Source organism: Megachile rotundata, chromosome 2 (assembly GCF_050947335.1).
Source record: "Megachile rotundata isolate GNS110a chromosome 2, iyMegRotu1, whole genome shotgun sequence".
In the NCBI taxonomy this organism is placed as follows: domain Eukaryota; kingdom Metazoa; phylum Arthropoda; class Insecta; order Hymenoptera; family Megachilidae; genus Megachile; species Megachile rotundata.
The window spans coordinates 22062907-22083921 of NC_134984.1; the positions used below are offsets into that span (position 1 = coordinate 22062907).

The 21015-nt window shown below is 32.6% G+C and overlaps 6 protein-coding genes across 12 annotated transcripts in view; 4 read left to right on the forward strand and 2 right to left on the reverse strand.

Moving 5' to 3' along the window:
* Window positions 1-2645: 2645 nt before the first annotated feature.
* On the reverse strand, window positions 2646-9210 carry IntS6 (integrator complex subunit 6). 2 transcript variants are annotated; one of them, XM_012293595.2, is made up of 10 exons: window positions 8673-8688; window positions 8465-8542; window positions 7713-7782; window positions 6990-7229; window positions 6738-6918; window positions 5918-6642; window positions 5566-5841; window positions 5147-5480; window positions 4326-5069; window positions 2646-4228 (listed from the first exon to the last, which is right to left on the reverse strand). In XM_012293595.2, exons 4-10 carry the CDS (start codon window positions 7197-7199, stop codon window positions 4020-4022), a joined length of 2679 nt encoding a protein of 892 aa, XP_012148985.1. In that variant the 5' UTR covers window positions 7200-7229; window positions 7713-7782; window positions 8465-8542; window positions 8673-8688; the 3' UTR covers window positions 2646-4019. The 2 variants fall into 2 exon arrangements, with proteins under 2 accessions (XP_012148985.1, XP_003706824.1); XM_003706776.3 differs by lacking the exon at window positions 7713-7782 and having other exon boundaries at window positions 8673-9210.
* A 254-nt stretch (window positions 9211-9464) lies between these two features.
* On the forward strand, window positions 9465-12684 carry LOC100875764 (deoxyribodipyrimidine photo-lyase). Of its 3 annotated transcripts, XM_076529107.1 has the most exons (7): window positions 9465-9825; window positions 9924-10019; window positions 10096-10219; window positions 10292-10620; window positions 10693-10972; window positions 11081-11485; window positions 11557-12684. In XM_076529107.1, the coding sequence occupies exons 2-7, from the start codon at window positions 9945-9947 to the stop codon at window positions 11709-11711; spliced, it is 1368 nt and encodes a 455-aa protein (XP_076385222.1). In that variant the 5' UTR covers window positions 9465-9825; window positions 9924-9944; the 3' UTR covers window positions 11712-12684. The 3 variants fall into 3 exon arrangements, with proteins under 3 accessions (XP_076385222.1, XP_076385221.1, XP_012148996.2); XM_076529106.1 differs by having other exon boundaries at window positions 9465-9863; window positions 10693-11485; XM_012293606.2 differs by having other exon boundaries at window positions 10693-11485.
* The window catches only part of LOC100875246 (uncharacterized), a 38126-nt gene continuing 29059 nt past the window's right edge, over window positions 11949-21015 (reverse strand). For 3 of the 4 annotated variants that reach the window (XM_076529099.1, XM_076529097.1, XM_076529098.1), the window contains exons 7-10: window positions 19011-19285; window positions 18499-18698; window positions 12338-12582; window positions 11949-12251 (exon numbers count right to left, since the gene is read on the reverse strand). In XM_076529099.1, coding sequence (XP_076385214.1) covers window positions 11949-12251; window positions 12338-12582; window positions 18499-18698; window positions 19011-19285 — 1023 coding nt within the window. The remainder of the gene's footprint in view (window positions 12252-12337; window positions 12583-18498; window positions 18699-19010; window positions 19286-21015) is intronic. The other variant, XM_012293603.2, reaches the window with a different exon arrangement.
* Window positions 12856-14269, forward strand: kune (claudin). Its single transcript, XM_003706782.3, has 2 exons — window positions 12856-13115; window positions 13253-14269. The coding sequence occupies exons 1-2, from the start codon at window positions 12980-12982 to the stop codon at window positions 13753-13755; spliced, it is 639 nt and encodes a 212-aa protein (XP_003706830.1). The 5' UTR covers window positions 12856-12979; the 3' UTR covers window positions 13756-14269.
* sinu (claudin family member sinuous) lies at window positions 14878-16714 on the forward strand. The gene is made up of 2 exons (XM_012293602.2): window positions 14878-15637; window positions 15725-16714. The coding sequence occupies exons 1-2, from the start codon at window positions 15361-15363 to the stop codon at window positions 16111-16113; spliced, it is 666 nt and encodes a 221-aa protein (XP_012148992.1). The 5' UTR covers window positions 14878-15360; the 3' UTR covers window positions 16114-16714.
* pck (Claudin superfamily protein pickel) lies at window positions 16825-18486 on the forward strand. The gene is made up of 4 exons (XM_003706780.3): window positions 16825-17008; window positions 17088-17154; window positions 17423-17760; window positions 17834-18486. Exons 1-4 carry the CDS (start codon window positions 16972-16974, stop codon window positions 18094-18096), a joined length of 705 nt encoding a protein of 234 aa, XP_003706828.2. The 5' UTR covers window positions 16825-16971; the 3' UTR covers window positions 18097-18486.

Genomic DNA, 21015 nt, shown 5'->3' on the forward strand with positions numbered 1-21015 from the left:
TCGGTCATTAATATTTATTGTACGATTAATGAAAATATTAAATGGTTTTAAAGAAATGACAGGTCAAATACGAATTGATTTTGGGGGCCTCGTGCGGCGAAACTAAGAAACTTCGTCGATCTTTGCTGCTCCTAAATTGCCTCCTGAAAATGTGACAAAGACAGTAGTGATTTCGTTGTTCCAAGAATTTGAAGAAATATTTTCTTGTGCTCCGATTTTTAATGTATTTTGTAATGTAACTATAGAGTGTGCTACATATCCTGATTTTGCAGCATGGCTTTTAAAATTAAAAAGAATGCACTTTATGTTTTTGTTTGATATAAAATGTTAAGTAAGTTGCAAAGTCAGGCTCTATCGCCTTTGTACAATTAAATAAGAAATATTTCGAGAAAGTATCAGGAAATGTTGTTCACTTCAAAATCTTTAAACAACGAAATCGCATTTTTATATGTCAACCTAGCTGCTGTCCTTATCTCACTTCTATAGAGCAATGCAAGAAAAACATCCTGGTGTATACTAAGTTTATCAATTTCCTAAGATTTGGGATTTGACTAATCCCAAAGTTCTGCCTATATATTTAAACACATTAATTCTTTGCGCATTTTAAAAGTTAAAATTAGTTAGATTTTGCATTTAATCACTTTGTAAATAAAAGTTATAGACATATATATGTAAATCTTAATGACAGTGTGGGAAATATCATTGATATTTGGCCTACAAAAATGATTAATAATCGTGTGGTGCATAAGCTTTAATCTTTTTATATTCTTATTGTGTGCAAATTAGTCGTACCAAAATTAATTTAGCATTGAATGTAAAATATAGATGAAGTGTAGATACTGTAAATGGTATACATAACCTAAATTTTTAATGATGAATTGCTTCTTATATTTGAATACATTTGTTCTATCACTTAAACTATCATGTCATGTAGAAATAATGAATCATAAAATAATGTTTCAATGATTTTTCAATTTATTTTTTCAGCTCATTTGCTATGTTTCTTTTTTAAAATATAAACGTAAAAATGGAACAATCATTTCAATATGAATTTTGTTAATAGTAACCATTAATACATATCTATTTACAGTGATATATGTACAACAAAGCACATATTAATACATTAGGTACAACGAAAGAAATAATTAACTCAATGTATTCTGAATATTACAATAAAAATGTGTAACAGATATAGTAAATTATAATTTAAACCATGTCACGTAGAAATAAATTGAAGACATTTGTTAAATAATAATTGGATTTAATGGACTTTACAATATAAAAAAAACTTCGAATACTATTATTTCCCTAGTTCCTATTTTTAAAGTATATAATTTAGGTCTTTTAAAAGGTGTAAAAGTATGAAATGTATAGTTTTCTGATTTTTCCATATTTTTATGAAAAAAAACTTATAAACAAACTTTTCTTATAAATCTATAAGATTCATCATCTTAATGAAAATACTCTATGCCAGTTTTTACAACTGTCTTCAATTAATTTAATCGAATAAATTCTGATAGATTAAAAAATTACTATTTGCATAACAGAAGTTTCATAATTATATTACTTATTCTATCATCTTCTTCTCCTTATTATCTATTAATTCTTCATAGAATCGCACTTTGTGTTAGATTCATTCAACTTTCTTATTAATTTCTCTTTGGAGCCAATAAGCGTCTAGCATCATTGTCTTTGAGACTCAGCTAAGCTCCATTATTATAAAATAATTTATTAAACGTTTAACGGTATCAATCAATAAATACTATTTGATATACAATTTTGCTACTACATTTACAAAGAGCAGAATATAGATATTTAGTGTCCCCATAAAAAATTTCAGGTCGATTATCTTACATGAGATACATTGTTTAAATATAAAGGGACAATAAACATGATTTTATATAAAAGTAGATTTTAATATAATCAAAATCAGTCATACAACTGATATTAGAAACTTTTAGGAGCCCCTTTATATTTAAATCTTATAAATTTGTAATTTAATGATAGAGATGATATGTCATATTTTATTAATATATCTCTTTAAAAGTTTCTTCAATATTTACATACAGTATGATTCCAATATACATGAAGTATTTACAATTTACAAACCTGATCAATTTGTAAGATAATCTTCCTGACAATTAGTTTAGGACAATCTATTTAATATTTGGTCAAATCACTATGACTCCTTACAGATAGTAACAAGTGACTGACATTAGCTTTATAATAATGTTCACGAATCATTGCTATTTCTGCATCTTTTCCCGATTCGTTTCCATCCAATACTAAACAAATTTCTATCAAAAATTAAATATGAAATGTACAAATTTTGTCTTATATTAAAAGCGTTCAATTTTGATTAAAAGAACTTGTACATCCCTCCATGCAAGTCGATTTAATTTATTGGAATGAAAACATTTTCTGATGATTATGTATATTTGCTATTGTTTCTATTAGCAATTTGATGTATTTTTATTGCCATTTTGATATATTGTTCTTCAATACGACTTTGAAGAATTATATTAAATTAAAACGTTGCCAAAGTGGGTTAGAAATAAATACCATTTCTTTTTATAGTAATTTCAATAGCATTAGGCACTGTCAACCCCTCATTAAAAATTGTCTAATAAGTTTAGTAGTAGATATCAAATATAAACATTTATTCTTATGACAGTTTGTAAAGCTAACATTGTGTATACTGAATATCAGAAAAAAAGATGTATCCATGAGCAAACAAGTTCTATTTTTAAAGTCTTTTAATTTAGAGAATTACATAATCAAATATAGTATACTTCTCTTACTTACAAAATGTAAAATTTTACAATTCTTTCTTTTTTTAACAGAAGATATGTATTCAACTTCTAAAAATTCGTACGTAAGCGTCTTTTCTTTTGTTTATAGAAATTACACTTCGATTTAACTTTACAGTATTAACAACATATATATATATATATAACAAAATCTACAGAGCATGTTACGTGCTGATGGATTTGGTTTTCCACTTATATTCTGGATGACAGTACTAAATCTTATATGAAAAAAAAGAAGATAATACAAGAAATATATCTATTTCTCTTTTACTTATATTCTTGATTGCGCAGCTGGTAGAATGAAGCTATTTAATTAACCATTGTACTTTTTCTAGGACATTATATTTACATTGATTTGTTCACAAAATAGAGAAATTTAGACCTTAAATCGTAATTAATAATTATTATCCAGGAAATAATATCAAATTAAAAGGGTCTCAAATGCCTGCATTCGAGAAGTCAATAAAATTTCAAATAGTGTTCTACAAATGACACATTATTATTTTTTATTAACGTTAAGTGAAAAATTTTTTAAAATAATTACATTTTATATCGTACGCTAAACAATTTATAATAATGAACTTGCTTGCGATAGTCATTAATGTTGACTGATTAAGTGAAAAATCTTGAAACATAACATTTCGATTATTTAATGAACACATAAAATATATTTGTAAAATTATTGAACTGCTACCGAATTGAACTTATTATCGCTATAAACATACTCGTCTTAGATATTTCTACCAACTGTACAGTCATAAACTGAAAACAAGAACAAAAACACTGAAAGCTATATATCCCTGGTTGACATCCAAAATGCTATTTTGTTTTATTAGATTTAACAATTATTATCACTTCACATGCCTTGGCAACATACATCCTTAAACACTAGTCCGCTTAACGTTATACAGATGTACACTCCGGTGCAACGTAGGCTTCCTTCATATAAAGACTAGCATAGAGGAAGGGGATTGCACCACTTGATCTTCAGTTATCAAATATGTAAATTTGAAAATTTATCATTCAAAAACCAAGAAGTGACGGAGTCTCTTTTCCCTACATAGTCATTTTCTGTTGGGAAGCCTACCATGCTCGCTACTGTACGACTTGCTTGTTAGGGTACCTTGTATCCTATTTATACTTTCCACATCGTTTATCGAATTCTTAATTTTTGTCATCGAAATAATGCCCTGATTATGCAATGAAATCTTAGCTTATTTTTGTGGCACCATTGTGATTCACTTTGTGGTTTACAGTCCAGCCATCCTCTTGTATAGTTTTCAAATATTCTTCTAGTAACGATGCCAAGTTGCGCCTTTTAAATCGCAATGATTCTTTGACAATATCTCGCAAAAATGCAAGTCGTATATCTAGAGTTCCTTGAATTTGGTGTAAATGTGAAAATAGTGTCGCATAATCTGGAACAATATTACAAATTGTATGTAGATCATAACTTATGTCTGTAATGTTTGTATACTAGCAGTTTCATGCATCAGAATAATGTTTTCAACTTACTTGTACCTCTTCTCCGCACTTCCTTATAAACAAGTTCTCGAACGGACAAATTGTGTCTTCTGATATCTTCCAATTCTTTTTTCGTTAAAACTTTATCTTTCTCCACTTTAGCCTCGCATTTTTCTTCGACGTGGTTGGATAACCTTTCGTCAACTGAGTTTTCAACCTTCACACTATTTTCAACACAATCGTTAAGAGGTAGTTTGTTACATTCGTTTTTAACATTTTCACTTTTCTCCGTCTTTCCTTCGGTCTTTGGGACCTCAACGTTATTAACAATCGGTGTTAAAGTCGGTGGAGCATCCATGTGATTGTTTGTATGTTCTACGGGAACTGGCTCGAAAACTGGTATGGTCGGCATTTCTGCTAATCCGTTTACTAATTTCTCCGGTGGAGTCACACACGGCGTACTCGATACACTAGGTGTTGAGTTCGTAGTTGTTGACGGAACTTGATTCGAATCAGCCGTTGGAATCACTTGATTCTTCGTTTCATCAACCCATGGTACCGGCGAACTTGGTGGAGTATTTGTAGGTGTATATGACGGTCTTCGTACAACTACGTCTTTAGGAATTGGACCCGGTTTTCGTTTATTCGGTGGTGGCTTTGAAGCTAACGATCCTCCTCCATCAGAAGCGGGCAACGAACGTTTAAGACCACTTTTCGATGTCGAAGACGTTGCGCCAACCATATCAATATCCGCTTCGTCGACCATCATTCTTTTATCTATTTTGAAAGGATTACCTAAAATACAATCGTAAGAAATAAATCACTTTGAACGTGAACTCTTTGAAAAAATTTAACTGATAAATTGTAATTACCAAACATGTGTTGTCTAACAGGAGCACTTTCGATTTCTCTTAAAGGCGGAGTCATACGTTTCAGGTATTCTTGATAATTTCCCATTTGAGCTAAAGGCATCGAATGAACGTAATCGTCGTCAAGTAATTTCGTATGTAACAAACCAGGTTGTAGGAAATTGGCACGCATTCTGACAACTTGATCTAAAAGAGATTTTCGCGGTACATCGAATGCGTTCCTGTAACTGTGTGCTCCACGCTGTTGATTTCTAACTAATCCAACTACAAAACCGCCAAATTCGTTTAGTTGATCCCTCAATCCCGTGAATTTGTCTTGTAATAATGGATGTGATACCTAATAAAGTGAAAAACAGAATTATGTTATAGAAGGTACTTCAAATACTTGATACACTATTTGCTAGACAAAAAGTAATATTTACCAAGTCTTTCTTTAAAGGAGTTCTAGGTATCACTCTTACTCCTTCCGTTATTGTTGTTGTACTTCCGTTTACTAAATTCTTTGTCATGTTGGCATTAACGAGTTGCTTAGAAAGAACTTCGTTACAAAGTCTGTCAAATTCAATTTTAGCTTGATTCTTCAGTCGTTTTAAATAATTTAACACACTATAGGATAAAGAGTTGTCCATGTTATCAGGTATTAACGTTTGTGCTAATGGTGCAGGAGCGCCCATTCTAGTTAAAGCTCTTCTGAGAGACTGTAAAATAAAATGTTATTAAATGTAAAATAACACATATGATTTCATTATTACACGAGATCAGTTAGAAACTTACCGCTGCATAATAAGTGGGCATGGTTCTCATATAATTTTGAAATTGCGTTCGCCATTCGTTTGTTGGTTTTAATCTGTGAACTTTAAAAAGTTCTTCCAGCAAAGGTAACAGAACTGGGTAATTGTACGGCATAACAAAAAGATTCACGCACGTTAAATTGGTACTTGCTTTTAAATATCCGAATGGATGACCTACATCACTTGATTTATAGCAGTTAGCTACAAAAACTTGCCAACATATTGTTGGTTGCTTTCTAGCTAATATGTATTGAGTTAAAGGACTTGGCTCCAGTTCATATTTATCAAATGGGAGATTTTCTATCACCATAGGCTCTTGACTGGTACAAGTAAATTTCACGTTTGGATGTGCTGACCTAGGAGGCAAAGAACTAGCACTAAGGTCAGGCCAAAAACTTTCAGGAATCGGCCAGAATCCAACTGCAAAACCTTTCTGTGCAGATCTTGGAACATAAATCAGTCTTCTACAAGAATGCCATGCAGTGTTCCCTGGTACTGTTGGATTAGGTGGGTATGTTCGCACTCCATTTACTGTATTGTTCTCGTCTTCGTTTTCATCATCGTCCGCATGCTGTGCTTCGTTAGTTAAAGGCGGAGGATCTGGACCAATTTTTTCAAAATTTATTACTACACCAGACTGAACCTTTTGTACCAAAGAATCTATACACTGCATCATCATTCTGAAAGACGTTATACAATACGAACGACCTGCAATAAGTAATGAATTATATAAATAATCATTGTTTACAAATAGAGAAGTTAAACATTTAAACTACAAAAATACTTGAAAAAATATTATATACCTCCAGTAACTTCGCACATAGCATCTATGGGAGACGAATCACTTGCCACCAAGCCAGTATCTCTTTCAACAGCTGGTGTTCCAGACAAACGCAATACCAAAGAAAATAATCTTTGATCCCATCTGAATGGTTCCTTTGTTAGCTCAGACCCAGGTATAGGAGAATGCATTGGCAATGTAAACTTTTAACAAAAATTTAAATATTTAATATATATTTAATCATACTTCTACCTTTTGGATAATTAAAACTTACATCCTGATTAACTCCACTGTTGGTTGTATATTTTCCTCCATCTGTAATAACAACAATTACTGATGGTTCCAAATAAAAAGGGCATCTTCCTTGACCATACGTATCTATGCCTGTCTGCATACGATTTATATTCAAAACATCTAAAGCATGTTTCAAAGCTGCACCCAATGTTGTCAATCCAACGCATTGTAGATTTTTCAGCTCATTCATAAAAGTTGCTAGATTTTCCTTCCAGCCAGCCTAGAAAAAAATAGCAATTCATAATATAAATTTGTCTTTTAAATTTTATTTACATATGAGTGGGAAACATTCTTGTCAATGTGACAAAAGTATAAGATCATACTTTATTATTAAAACATTATCTATACTAAAAATATATTGATTATTACTATTCTTTATTTTTGTCAAGTATGATGACAAGGTTAATGGTTCAAGAAAGATACAAAATTTCAATTTGTCACGAGGCATGTACTTCTGTCACTGAAGTTCCGCAATAATAGAGGAGCGAAAAGAACCTCCATGTAATATTAAGACAATAAAGAATAGCCAAAAGAAATCCATATTAATTGCCTACTGCATTGATTTTAATCAATTATATACCAGAGATTCCAAATCTCTTCAACTTCCATTGAATTCATGCTAATTCTTTATTGCCTTGGGCTCCACTAACACATGGAAAACTCTTTTGTGACTTCTCTACCATCATTAAACTGGTGACAGTACCTTAATCCTTGTAACAACTTTCAACCTTGGCTTGTTTTTGAACCATGAGCCTGACCACCATTATTCAATTCTGAAATAAAAAATCTCAACTTCAGATTATAATACACCTAACTAGGATGATAGAAAATACTATGCAAAATTTGGTAGATCTAACACCTAGAAAATATTTTGTAAACCTCAATTATATGTTATATACAAATGTATTTTAGATGGAATCTGGATAATAATGTATTTATAGTTCTCTAGAGTTTACAGAATAACACTATAATGACATTTCTGTTGTCAGAAGCAATTTTCTATCATTCACTTTTCATAAATTTGGCGCGCACGTATTGAATAGAGAAAGACCCTCGTGGGTAGGCCCCCCACTCGCGCGTCACTACCCACAATGCTGCTCTTCCGTAACGGTGGACGGAAGATACGGCAAGTGCACGATGCATTTTGTTGCCTTCTTACTGCACATTAATTATTCAGCAACCAAAGAGCACAAATAATGCAGCAATCAACACAAATACATCGACCCTCCGCGCGATACAATGAATCATAGATGCGTTTGAAAGAGAAACTGAAAAACGTTCAAAAGGAAAATTAACACGTAAAACCTTTGCGTATGGGGCACTGTACACGGTACGGCCAATACACAGAGCATACGTGAGAGAGAGATAAAAAGATCTTATAAATAAGAGAGAGAAGGAAAAAGAAGGACAAAAAGACGCAGAACGTACAGGCAGTGAAATACGAAGAAAACGTACCTTGATATTCTGGGGCGGATCTTCGAAGGTCAGGAGCATGTAACGATCTCCACGACTTTCCGGTGATCTTTGTCTTACCTAAAAAAATGGATCAGCGTTGAATAGTAAAGAGAATAAAAGCATCGACACGTTGCTGGTCTCGAGGATGGTGCGAGTCGACGACTTGGCAACCACGAGCCCGGCCGGGAAAGCTGTGTGACTGGCGTACCTTCACGAAAGTCTCCACGGCACTCTTAGCTACATCCAAAAGTGTGGGTCGCCCGCCCAAATATGCCCTCTGATTCATGGAGGCCGACGTGTCGATCAAAAAGACTATTATGGTCATCTTCGCGAGGCGAACCCGCTCGTTCTCGAGGTCGTAACTGCGGCCCGAGACCTCCCGGAGTCCGAACTAGCTAGCTAAGAGTCCTACGACGGCGTGGCGCATAGCTGCTTCGACCATTGAACGCTCCCGAATACGCTCTCTGAAAAACTTCTTTTATCGTAACGGCGCCCGCTTCGCTCTTACTCTCTTTTCGATCTGTTTCTTTTTCTTTTCTCTCTATCTCTCCTTCTTTCTATATATGCGTGTATATACGTATTATATATATATGCTTGAGTGTATGTGTGTGTGATTAGTATATATATATTGTATATGTATGTTTTTCTCTACACCGAACAGAATCTACTGCTACGCCGCGGACCTCTGGTGCTCGAATGTGCCTAGTGAACAGCGGCACGGGACAGCAGCTGAAACGCAACCACGAGATCGCGAGTCGCGAGTCGGACAGGTCTGTCTGCCAGTCTGTCCGCTTGTTCTCTCGTACGTTCCTCTCTTTTCCTTTTCCTTCCTTTCTTTCTCTTTTACTGTTTCTCTCTTGTATTATGTGACGCCCTCTATCTTTTCTGCTCGACATAGAGTATAGAAACAGAAAATATAGTTGCAAGGGGGATGCCATTGCAGGATGAGGTAAAACGATGCCCAATTTTGATTGGTTGCTGTTTAGTGTAACTTCAATCAAATTGGAAATTTGGAATTTATATATTCTTTATTTCTTAATTTGAAAACCTGTATTTCTGAATTCTAACCTTTTAAAAGTTACTTCCCCTCTCTCACGGCTCCAGAAAATTCTACATTGCGAATATACGTGTCAGACAGTTCACATTAGACCAAGTACTGTACTAGTATAAATTCTATGGCGCAAATGTAAATATCTGTATATAAACTTAGATTGGTGGATTTTAAATCCTAGATTACCCGCGCTGTAATAGGTATTTTGCTAAACCGACTAAACTATAGTTTATTGTAAGATGTAAACGCGAATTGCGCATTATGATTTAATAATTTTAAGAAAAATGTTTTAGCAACAGTATAAGACACAGTACGTATCAATATCTCTATAACTACTTTAGTTTAAAGGTAAAGTGCATAAATGGTTTTTAACATAATTTTATATTTAAATATTATTTAACTTTACAGAATACATTACATTATTACGATATGGATGAATCGAGTCCACCTAAACGGAAGAAAAGATCTGACTTGTTGACAAAATTTAAAAATAACAGGGAAAATGTAAGGTGGACATTTTAAGTATGCATAAATATACAAATTCTCTTGAATTTTGCATAAACTTTTTTTATACTTTCAGGCATCTGAATCCATCATGACATTTCCTTTTAACAAAAAACGTGTTCGACTTTTAAGTGAACTAAATGATGTTAAAGATTGTAAAGGAATTTTATATTGGATGTTTCGTGATATTAGGGTACAAGGTATTGATGTAATATATTCATTCATTATTTTAATCATACCAGATTATTAAAGAAAGCTTTTATTTTTTTTAGATAATTGGGCTTTGCTTTTTGCTCAAAGAACTGCATTAAAAAATAATGTGCCTCTTCATATATGTTTCTGTATAATGCCAAGTTTTCTTTATGCTTCCATACGATATTATAAATTTCTTTTAAAAGGATTAATGAAAGTTGAGGAGGAATGTAAAAATCTCAATATAAATTTTCATCTTTTGAATGGTGAACCAAATATGAGCATTTTAAAATTTGTAAAAGTACATAGAATGGGAGCTGTGATTGCAGATTTTAATCCATTAAGATTACCTATGTCATGGATTAATGATTTACAAAAGGATCTTCCTGAATATATTCCTTTTTGTCAAGTAAATATAATCTTAATACATTTATTAATTAGTAAATGATTGCACTTTTATACACATATATTTCTCTTTAAGGTGGATGCACATAATATTGTACCTTGCTGGATTGCATCATCAAAGCAGGAATATGCTGCTAGAACAATTAGAAGTAAAATAAATACAAAATTAGAGGAATTCTTAACAGAATTTCCACCTGTTATAAAACATCCACACAAAATAAAATCTAAGATTGAAGGAAATAATTGGGAAAAGGCTCTACAAAATATATCAGTAGATATGTCTGTAGATGAGATTACATGGGCTAAGCCAGGCTATGAGTATGGCGTCAAAGCGTTAGAAAATTTTTTACAAAACGGTATAAAAAAGTATACGACCGAACGCAACGATCCTTTAGCAAATGCTCTTAGCAATTTGTCTCCTTGGTTTCATTTTGGTATGATATCAGTACAACGTTGCATTTTAGAAATAACGGAATACAAAAAAATACATCCAAAATCTGTTGAATCTTTCATGGAAGAAGCCATTATTCGACGAGAACTAAGCGATAATTTTTGCTTCTACAATAAAAAGTATGATCTTATTGAAGGAGCTTATCCTTGGGCAATAGAAACATTAGATAAACATCGGAAAGATAAAAGAAAGTATTTATATTCTTTAGACCAATTAGAAAATTCTGAAACTCATGATGATTTATGGAATGCATGTCAAAATCAAATGGTAATGATAGGCAAAATGCACGGTTTTCTGAGAATGTATTGGGCAAAAAAAATTTTAGAATGGACTGAATCTCCTGAAAGTGCCTTACAATGGGCTATTTATTTAAATAATAAGTACAGTATAGATGGCTGTGATCCTAATGGTTATGTAGGTCAGTTTTGTATTTTATATGTAACAATTATTTAAGTATAATATAATAATATGTAATAATTGTTTGATTAGGTTGTATGTGGTCTATATGTGGCATTCATGATCAAGGTTGGTCAGAAAGACAAATATTTGGAAAAATAAGATACATGAATTATGAAGGATGCAAACGAAAATTTGATGTTAAAGAATTTATTTTAAAATGGGGCAAGAAAAAGAATGAACTGTGATATAGTAAATTAGAACACAAATGTTGATCTTTTGTTAAAATTTTTATATTAATTTATTTTTCTGAGAAATTGAAAAAATATAGTATTATTTAATTACATACATATATAAAAAATGATAAAAATTCTTAAGCTTAATATAAATATAAATAAACTAGCTTATTTGATAAATGCATTAGGATATGAACTACTGTATTTCTCAGTAATGTTTTTATCTATTATTAATAGTTATTCTATATATCAAGATTTGATATCATTGCACAATAATGAGAGTGAAGATGGGACTCCATCTAATGAAGTTAACGAAAGTGCAGCAGCTTTTAAAGCTAAAGAAAGACAACCCGTTTCGTCTAAATTTTTATGAATTCCATAAATTATTCCAGCAGTAAGACAATCGCCACAACCACTTACGTTGAATGTTTCATTTGAATCATCAGAAACATAGGATAAAGGAGGATACAAACGAGAATTAATCATAGTGTTTGCAATCAATTTACCTCCTTCATCATAAAAAGGATCATTTCCCAAGGCTTTACGTACGACCTGGAAAGAACAGTATTAAATTATACATTAGACATTTTTAGTTAAATTCTATGTTAAGTTTTTGACATTAAGTATTAAATGTTTACCAGTACTCCTTGTGATCCCAATGTACTTATAACTACTGGGACAAATTCAGCCACTTGTTCTGCAATTATTTTTACTTCTTCTAAGTCCATATTTAATTTATTTTCTGGTACTGGTATACCAAGATATTTTCCAATGACTGATAACTCATTTCGATTTGGAGATATAAAGTGTAAAACATTTTGCCACTGTGATTTTGCTTCAAATACTTTAGTTGCCTTCTTTATGTCCGTAGGTTCATACCATACTAAAAACAAAACATTAGATATATTAGAGACAAATTTAAACATATCAAATAAATGTATATTTTTCTATGCACTGTTATGAAATAAATATATATGCAATGTTAGATCACGTATCAGTTGCTATTTCTTAATCTCATCACTTGATTAGTGTTGGCGTAATTCGAATTTCGAAAAATTTAAAAATTTGAATAAACCCGCGCAATACAAAGCGCTGTAAGAGCGCCAAAAATTCCTGGAACAGGCGGACATCTACCAAAGCTATAGTTCATTGAGAACATTAAAGAGTGGTTGAGAATGTGTACAAATTTCAACATAACCACACGCTGTATTTAAAACACAAAAATACTTTTTTATTTTTAAACTATAAGTAAATATACTTATTAAATCAAGAATTAAATCATGGGTAAAACTCGAAATGGGAAAGCTGCTGTTGTTTGCACAGCACTTGCATTTGTTTTGATCGTGATTGCATTTACCACACCCAACTGGCTCGAAACTGACGGAAAATTGGAAAATCCAAAATTTGTTAAAATTGGTAAACAAATTTAAAATGTTTATATTATACTAAAAAATACAAATTTCTTATTAAAAAAATTGTGTTAGCACATTTAAGACCATATAATATGTATCTTAAATATTGTACTTTGTTATAACAAAATCACATTGTTACAGGATTATGGCAAGTGTGTTTTCAAGGATTTGAACACCCTCATCATTTGTATGATGTTAAATTTTATGGTTGTTGGTGGGTGTTCGAAGAAGAATATTATATAATTCATGATATTCTTCTACCAGATTTCTTTGTTGCAACTCAATTTTTCTTCACATTGTGCCTAACTTTGTTATTAATAGGATGTTTCCTAACTATATTATATTCCTGTTGTCCTCGCCATCATGACAAGTATCAGTTGCTTTTGTGGACAACTGGTGGAAACTTACTATTGGGTGGAATATGTGGTATTATAGCTGTTATAATATTTGGCGCAAGAGGTGATGGTAGAGATTGGATGCCCAATTGGGAGCACAATGATATAAGCTGGTCTTATGCATTAGCTGTAGTTGGTAGTTTTATGTTGGTCGTAGCAGGTGTACTCTTTTTGATCGAAGGTCGTAGATATAAGAAAAAGCAGGAAAGAATATTAAATCAAGAACAGAAGACTCATACAACTATCTAATTGAAATTGAACATTCATTGATGGATAAGTTATTTGCATTATCAAAGATCTGCACATAGCTCTCAGTTCAAATATATATATTTAAATTAAGTTTAATATTTACATAGATTTTTAAAGATTTCATTGTATATTTTGATATTTATACTCATTATTTTTGTAAGAATTATTTACAGTGGATCCAGAGATACTATGTAACAATTTTGAAGTACTTTTTTATAATTGCAAAAAATTATAACATCAAAGAGAGTGTATTATACACTTGGACAAAATATTTAATGCAAATATTGTGCATTTATTATCTGTTCTATATAATAATTAATGCTAATAATTCCGTCCATAGAAATAAGAGATTTTATGAAAAGAGACAAATAGTCTGTAAATATAACTAGTATTAACTGTAACTAAAGTATTGCATGATCTTAATGTAAACAAATATTATATATTTGTTTTATTCTTTTATATCAGAGAACTGTATGAAAAGTTAAAGCAATAAAATATCTTGTTTAAAATGTTATTTTCCTTAAAAAAGATCAAATTTACAATACTATTAATAGAAAAATATTGATAAATAAGATTTACAGGAAAAAATAAACTGTGAAAGGAAAAATAGTGTCAGGTTGTGACCCATTTTGTTATCCGAGAAAATAATTCAACGTGAATTACGGCTGAGATTGCATGTACAAAGATCGACGTCAGATGTAAGTCGTTGACCCAGTTTAGGTTCTATTTTAATCAGCAACTTCTACAATTTCCCATATTATATCGATCTCATTTGAAAAACGTTTCATTAACAATTTTGCATAGTTTTGACAGTAATAAAAATAATAAATTATACCATCGTAAAAATTATAAATAACTTAATGAATCATCCCTTGTTATTACATCAGTATTCACGTAAATAATCAGTTCTATTATCTTTAATTGTTTGTGCACGAGAAAGGGGTACGATTAGTGCGCAGAATAGCAGAGGGCCGAATGAACACTGATCTCATTTCAAGTTTGAAACTTGTAATTTTGGAATTTGAAAATTTCATACTGTAACCAAAATCCGGAATTCTAAGGAACGTACTGAACTATTTCACTCCAGCCTTGAAAATTATGTATTAAATCATGGAAACAGTATTACATAATGAATCATAGGCAGAATGACACATCCAATAACGCAAAGTGCGAGAAACTTTATTAAATGCAATGCTGTCAGCAGCAGTTCTTTTTGTCTATAAAATTTACATAATCCTATCCTAAACGTTCTTTCTTGACAATAGATCCTCTGAAACGGTTAGCTAATACCAAATCCATAAGTGAACTAAAGTGCGATCTTATTTCCCGAATCGGGTATATTTTAATCGCAGATTGAGAACCTTTTGTTTGTAATACGTATATCGACTAACGTTCACTGAGACGTAACTGGCATCTTCACTCGTGGGATACTCTGAGCTTTACAAGGTTAGGTTAGACGGTCTGCTACATGGTCACCACATAACATAACGTGTTTGGGTGTGGTTAATACCGTGGGATCTTTACTAGATCAGGTGGATTTGAATTGTTTGTCATACGCGCTATTCCACCATTTAACTCTCACCGTACACCAAACGCGTTTTCGAAATGAAGAAACGAGGCTTTTCTGGCAACTGTGGCGTCGGTGTTTTTATCATTGCTTTCGTGTGTGTATGCGTTGCGTTTGGTACACCATCATGGTTAGTGAGTGATCGTCGTATCACTAATGCAAAGTTCCAGAAATTAGGACTATGGACGCATTGTTTTAAATCTCTACCAAATCCTAATGAGATGGATGCACCCAGACGTTATTTCGTCGGCTGTAGATGGGTGTATGATCCTTTCACAGCAGGTTATTCTGAAATTCGTGGTTTTCTGTTGCCGCGTAAGTTTGTTTTTACTAATTTATATAAACATTCATTGTTATTTTATCATCAACATCTTCTAATTGTCAATCTTTATCCTGTTTCAGCATTCATGATAGCAACACAATTTTTTTATACCTTGTGTTTCCTGCTCAGTCTCATATCATTTATATTGATATTATTCTTCACTTTATGCAGTGATTCAGAACAAAAACGATATGTACAACTTATAACAACAATTGGAGTTCTATTGCTTGTTGGTGGTATAAGTGGTGGAATAGCAGTATTGATATTTGCTTCGTTTGGAAATGCTAAAGATTGGATGCCTGGACATGACAATAACTTTTTTGGTTGGTCATTTATAATAGCAGATGTGGGCACTACATTGACTGTTATAGCAGGTGTACTGTTTCTTATTGAAGCATATGTTCAACGTAAAAAGCGACAATATTTGAAAGAATCACAAACAAAAATCCAACTTGAGTCTCATACGTGAAAAAAATAGTACTACTATATAAGACTTGCACAATACCATAGTACCAAAATTCTGTAATACTATTCCGTCCATATATTAGGTTGTTTTTAATAGTAGTAAATAGTAAGGTAAGATTTTTATTTTTTAGTACAAAGCGAATTGTGTAACAAGATTTGTATTTTTGTACATTTTTATACATAAAGGACATGATGATGGTACAGAGATATTTCTGTATGGTCATTTTAGTATATTACTTCTGTTGTGCATTTTTGCATGTTTAGAAATTAATAACAAATTTTGCATAAAGCAAACGTTAAGACTTTGATAAATTTAATAAGAGTTTTAACAATCTGGGAAAGAATAATCTCTGTTGTATGCAACAAAGTTATCTATTTTAGATTGCACGTATAAGAAACTGTTGAATATTATACAATTTTAACAGTGTACACATCCACTGCCAGTGGTTACTTTATATATAACAAATTTGTAAAGACTTGTAACTTAGATATATTAGTAAATTATCCATGTTTGTCTTCTTTAAAATCGTTGTTTCCAATCAAGCACATTATGTACATTTTTATAACATATCTTATATAAATAAAGATTAAATTAAATGTTTAAATATATTTTTATTTGTATTTACCTTATTTTACCTTAATTAATTAGTTATCTTCATTAGCGAATAGAAATTTGGAAACCTCTAAATTTAGACAGACAGAGCCATCTAGTAACATCTTAAACAAGTAACGTTATTGGCAATACAGAAGCAATGCAAGGTGTGGCAAGTTCATGACAAACTCCGTATTTTTAAAGTTTATAAACAAACGTTTCATTAAACTGGATCAATAATTTTTATACTTAATAAAGCAAGTAATCGACATGTCTGTTAATAAGCAAGAGTACCATCGTGCGTCGAGTAAGTAAGACAGTTTCTTCATTACCTCGATTCAAAACTGTTTAACCTCTCCTAACTTTTCATTATATTTCTCTACTAGATGCAGTAGTTTTTGGGGGAGTTATCACATACATTGCTGGTTTATTACTAGTAATGGCATTTACAAGGTAACAATCTTTAAACCTTAAAACTTATTAAATAGTAAAGATTAAAAAAAGTTGCTTATAAATCAATCAATATGTAAATAAACAATATTGACATTAATATTCAAGGTAGTGTCACACATGGATGGTAGTAGATAGTATGCCTTGGCAGCATAATTTAAAAGTATATGTAACATTCAATATTCAAGCAATGAATATTAACTATCTTTTAAGTAGTAGTAATAACTGTATTCATTATTTTTATAATTACATATAACTGATTTGTTTTTAGCCCCTACTGGATTCAGTCTTATCAAGAAACATTTAGTAGTTTCAAACATATGGGACTTTGGGAATATTGTTTTGAACAATTTCGATATCCATATCACCTGTATGACAAGCAATTTGATGGATGTCATCATATCTTTTCTGAAGAATATTTTGTAATTCGAGAGTGGCTACTACCAGGATGGCTAATGGTAGTACAAGCTTTTGTAACTCTTGCTCTTTTGCTCTCATTCTTTGCCCAAGTTGTAATTGCACTAACTTTAGTGCGTTGGCCTTTGAAATTTGTGTTGAATTATGAGTGGCTACTCTCTGCAACAGCCTTTTCATGCTGTGCAGTAGCAGGTAAGCAAAAATTTTTCCAATATAATATATTAACTATGTACCAACATTCATCTTTATAATCTTTCTATTTTAGGCACACTACTGTTTTTGGCAGTGTCAATCTTTGGTGGGCAATGCTGGCGCAGAGATTGGTTAATGTATCCAAATTTTAACCATTTATCTTGGTCATACGGTTTAGCAGTGATTTCATTTATGTTCCATTGGTTAGCAGCATTTTTGTTATATCTTGATGCTAAAGCTGGCTACAGGTTGCGCAAAGAATCTCACAATTTAGTTATGCAAATGCAGCCTAACCCACAAAGCCATCAAGGTTTACCCAGAGGAGGGTACATATAATTGATTGTCACAAGCATAGTATCAAAGAAGTATTTAATTGCAGAATGAATTTCGACTAAAGTTTTAGATCTGCTTTCAAAGTTACTATTACATGGTAATGTAATAGTGTAACTGAGATCATCTGTGTATGTTTCATTGATATGTACTATTTAATTCCGTCCACTCTTTAGAGTAAACTATATCTTTAGAATAAGAAAACTGTTCATACATATCGATATTATAGTTATAAAACATTCCAAGAATCTTTGGAATGTAATGATACATGAGCACGTATCATCATCTGTTTGTATTATATAATTTTTAACATTATATCAAATTTTATATTTTGTATACTTTAAAAATACGTTTCATCGCATGGAATGAACGTTCCAATAAACAAAAGTAAACAGAGATAGTACTTACCTGGTATTTTTGAATACGTTGCGAGATCCAGTACATAACGAATAGTGTCTAGAGGTATATTGCCATCAAGGACGATGAAGCTTGCATTCTCTACTAACGACTGATACTTCTTTATCAAGTTTGGGCTAATACTGGCGAGTACTTCCATCTCATCGATTACAAAACGGCACTCGCCTTGGTAGTCGATTATTACGGTACATCTTAAATCAGAATAAAGAAGAAACATAAAAAGAAATATCTAAAAATGGTAAAAGAATTTATATTAAAAATCAATACTAGTCTTCAATGTTATTTTAATCTGTTAACTGTTATAGGAGTTAGTAAGCTGTTAAACATATCTAGGGATATGAAGTTTAGAGATGTATAGATTTAAAGATTTAAATCTAGGGATCCCTATAAATTAAAGAATTTAAAACTTTTAATTTCTAAATCTTCTTGAGCGCTATTAAAGAGAAAGGAAGTTCTCTTATGGTTCATATAACAAGTTGTCATATAGCAAGACTGTAGCGTACTCTTCCTTAACCAAGGAGAACCTAGGTTGCATATGAGTGTACACGATTGCGGTTGAGGTGTACGCGTACCTAGCCGTGTTCATATTTGACAACTGCTCAACGGTCTGGCCACCATCTCCTAGACTTTTAATTATAGCTTTCCCAGGCTGGTCGTTACCAACGACGGATATTAACCGCGTACTGTTCAGACCAAGGCTGATCAAGGCGTTGGCGACGTTCCGTCCGACCCCGCCGCAACTTTCTCTGCTTCTACCGGCATGCGTTCTACCATCGTCCTGAAAGAATACGTCGATTATTGATCCGGAATATGGAAAAGATGCGCCGCTCTAATCGCGCGTCGAATACCACGGGGCTCGATTGATCGATCGTCTTTCGAATTCTACATTGTAAATGGTAAGCGATCAGAGAGAAATTGACCTTCTATCGCTCGAGAATGCTTCCTCTCCTTTTGCGAATGTCGACTTTAAAGCTTCCCCATTAACAAAACAAAATGAAGGAAAGCGAACTGTTCTGCGGGGAATGATTAATGATGAGAATCGTTAAGACTAATTATTTCTACGCTAATGTAAAAGAGTTTCGTTAGAAAGAATGCAAGATTGGAGATGGCAGCTAAACAAATTTGGAAATTTGAAAAATCGGACATTTGAGAATTTAGGGTTTTGAAAATTTATAAATCTAGCACTTTAGGAATTTAAAAAATTTGAAAACTGTAAAAATTGTAAAAATGTTTTTTCCCTTTTCCTTTATTCTTATTCAAAGTAAACATAAGTTCTACACGAGTATACGTATTTGTCCATTGTATTTAAGATTCTGAATGGTGTTAAAGCTCAGATAGGTATAAAGCGTTTGTCGATACTGACTATATCCATAACACGTGCCCCTGTCTCGAGGACATCACGTTTGAAGGATTAATCTCCCCACCTGGAACTCCGAGAATAAATATGGGAAACGCGGGAATTTTTCAAGGAAACCACCAGTCTTTGCGTTTCTTTTTTCTTCGTAACAACGATTCAATTATGAGACAAGCATTCCGTCTGAAGGTACTTGAGAAGTCATCGAGCAGAAGGCTGCTACTCATTGCTGAAGGAGAAACCCCTGCAGCGTACAAATTCTCCTTTTTCCTTTATTCCTCTTTCTTCCTTTTTCGTTCGTTCTTGTTTTTCATTCGAACGTTTGTTTTTTTCTACCTCGATTCTATTCTGTCTCTAAAATTTCTTTCGAATCGTTGCTTCTTTTGTATCGGATTCTTCGTTCAAGCACTTTCGTTTTCATTTTTATCGCACGATTTACTTTTCTCATTTGACTCTCCATAAAATTCTCCCATTTCTTATCACACTCCTTTTATTTCATCTTGTATAACTTTCCCTTTCTATGAACATTTGAGCTTCTCTAGTGTTCTTGTCTCTTTCTCAGGACCGATATTAGCACCGGTATAGAGGGCCATCCACCCGGCGTGTAAACTTTTAAATGTTTATACTTTGAAATACTCAAATTCTTCATATTCCTAAATTTTTCAATTTCAATCGTTGCAAGCGAAGACTTCCTTTGTCAACTACTGTAAGAATATAACGAGATTAAATTGTTATCGGTGCATCACCGATGTAACGTAACATTCAATGACGTAAGTAAAATATAGAAAATAATGTCGTCCATTGCCCCGGGCCATGCGAAATCTAGCAACGGCTCTGTTCTTTCCTTTCCCTCTCTATTCCGCTACCAACTTACTCCCCTTCGTTCTCCATCTTTTCCTTCCCTTCCTTTCGTCGAGCTTTTCCCCTTCGTACACTTTCTATCTTCGTCGAACGTTCATGTGTTCTTCCCTTTCGCTCGAGCTTTTCCCCTCCATTTTCTTCGCATCCCACTCTCTCCACGGAACTTCCAATCGGTCTCTTTTCACCAATAACACGAATGTTCCATCTCTCTCCTGTTCCCAGTGTTTTTGTATCTGCTTTCTGTAAGTGTCCCTACCCTTCGACTTGTCCCACTCTTCGACTGATTCTGTCTT

Excerpts from the sequence above, each read along its gene's own strand:
- IntS6 (XM_003706776.3), bottom strand. The coding sequence starts at position 8,789 with ATGACCATAATAGTCTTTTTGATCGACACGTCGGCCTCCATGAATCAG. Across the intron at positions 7,230-8,464 it reads ATCCGCCCCAGAATATCAAG|GCTGGCTGGAAGGAAAATCT; the intron begins GTACGTTTTCTT and ends ATTTTTTTCTAG. Across the intron at positions 6,919-6,989 it reads ACAGTGGAGTTAATCAGGAT|TTTACATTGCCAATGCATTC; the intron begins GTAAGTTTTAAT and ends TTTTGTTAAAAG.
- LOC100875764 (XM_076529106.1), top strand. The coding sequence starts at position 9,945 with ATGGATGAATCGAGTCCACCTAAACGGAAGAAAAGATCTGACTTGTTG. Across the intron at positions 10,220-10,291 it reads TCGTGATATTAGGGTACAAG|ATAATTGGGCTTTGCTTTTT; the intron begins GTATTGATGTAA and ends TATTTTTTTTAG. Across the intron at positions 10,621-10,692 it reads AATATATTCCTTTTTGTCAA|GTGGATGCACATAATATTGT; the intron begins GTAAATATAATC and ends TTTCTCTTTAAG.
- kune (XM_003706782.3), top strand. The coding sequence starts at position 12,980 with ATGGGTAAAACTCGAAATGGGAAAGCTGCTGTTGTTTGCACAGCACTT. Across the intron at positions 13,116-13,252 it reads TCCAAAATTTGTTAAAATTG|GATTATGGCAAGTGTGTTTT; the intron begins GTAAACAAATTT and ends ACATTGTTACAG.
- sinu (XM_012293602.2), top strand. The coding sequence starts at position 15,361 with ATGAAGAAACGAGGCTTTTCTGGCAACTGTGGCGTCGGTGTTTTTATC. Across the intron at positions 15,638-15,724 it reads TCGTGGTTTTCTGTTGCCGC|CATTCATGATAGCAACACAA; the intron begins GTAAGTTTGTTT and ends ATCCTGTTTCAG.
- pck (XM_003706780.3), top strand. The coding sequence starts at position 16,972 with ATGTCTGTTAATAAGCAAGAGTACCATCGTGCGTCGA. Across the intron at positions 17,009-17,087 it reads AGAGTACCATCGTGCGTCGA|ATGCAGTAGTTTTTGGGGGA; the intron begins GTAAGTAAGACA and ends TTTCTCTACTAG. Across the intron at positions 17,761-17,833 it reads TTCATGCTGTGCAGTAGCAG|GCACACTACTGTTTTTGGCA; the intron begins GTAAGCAAAAAT and ends TTTCTATTTTAG.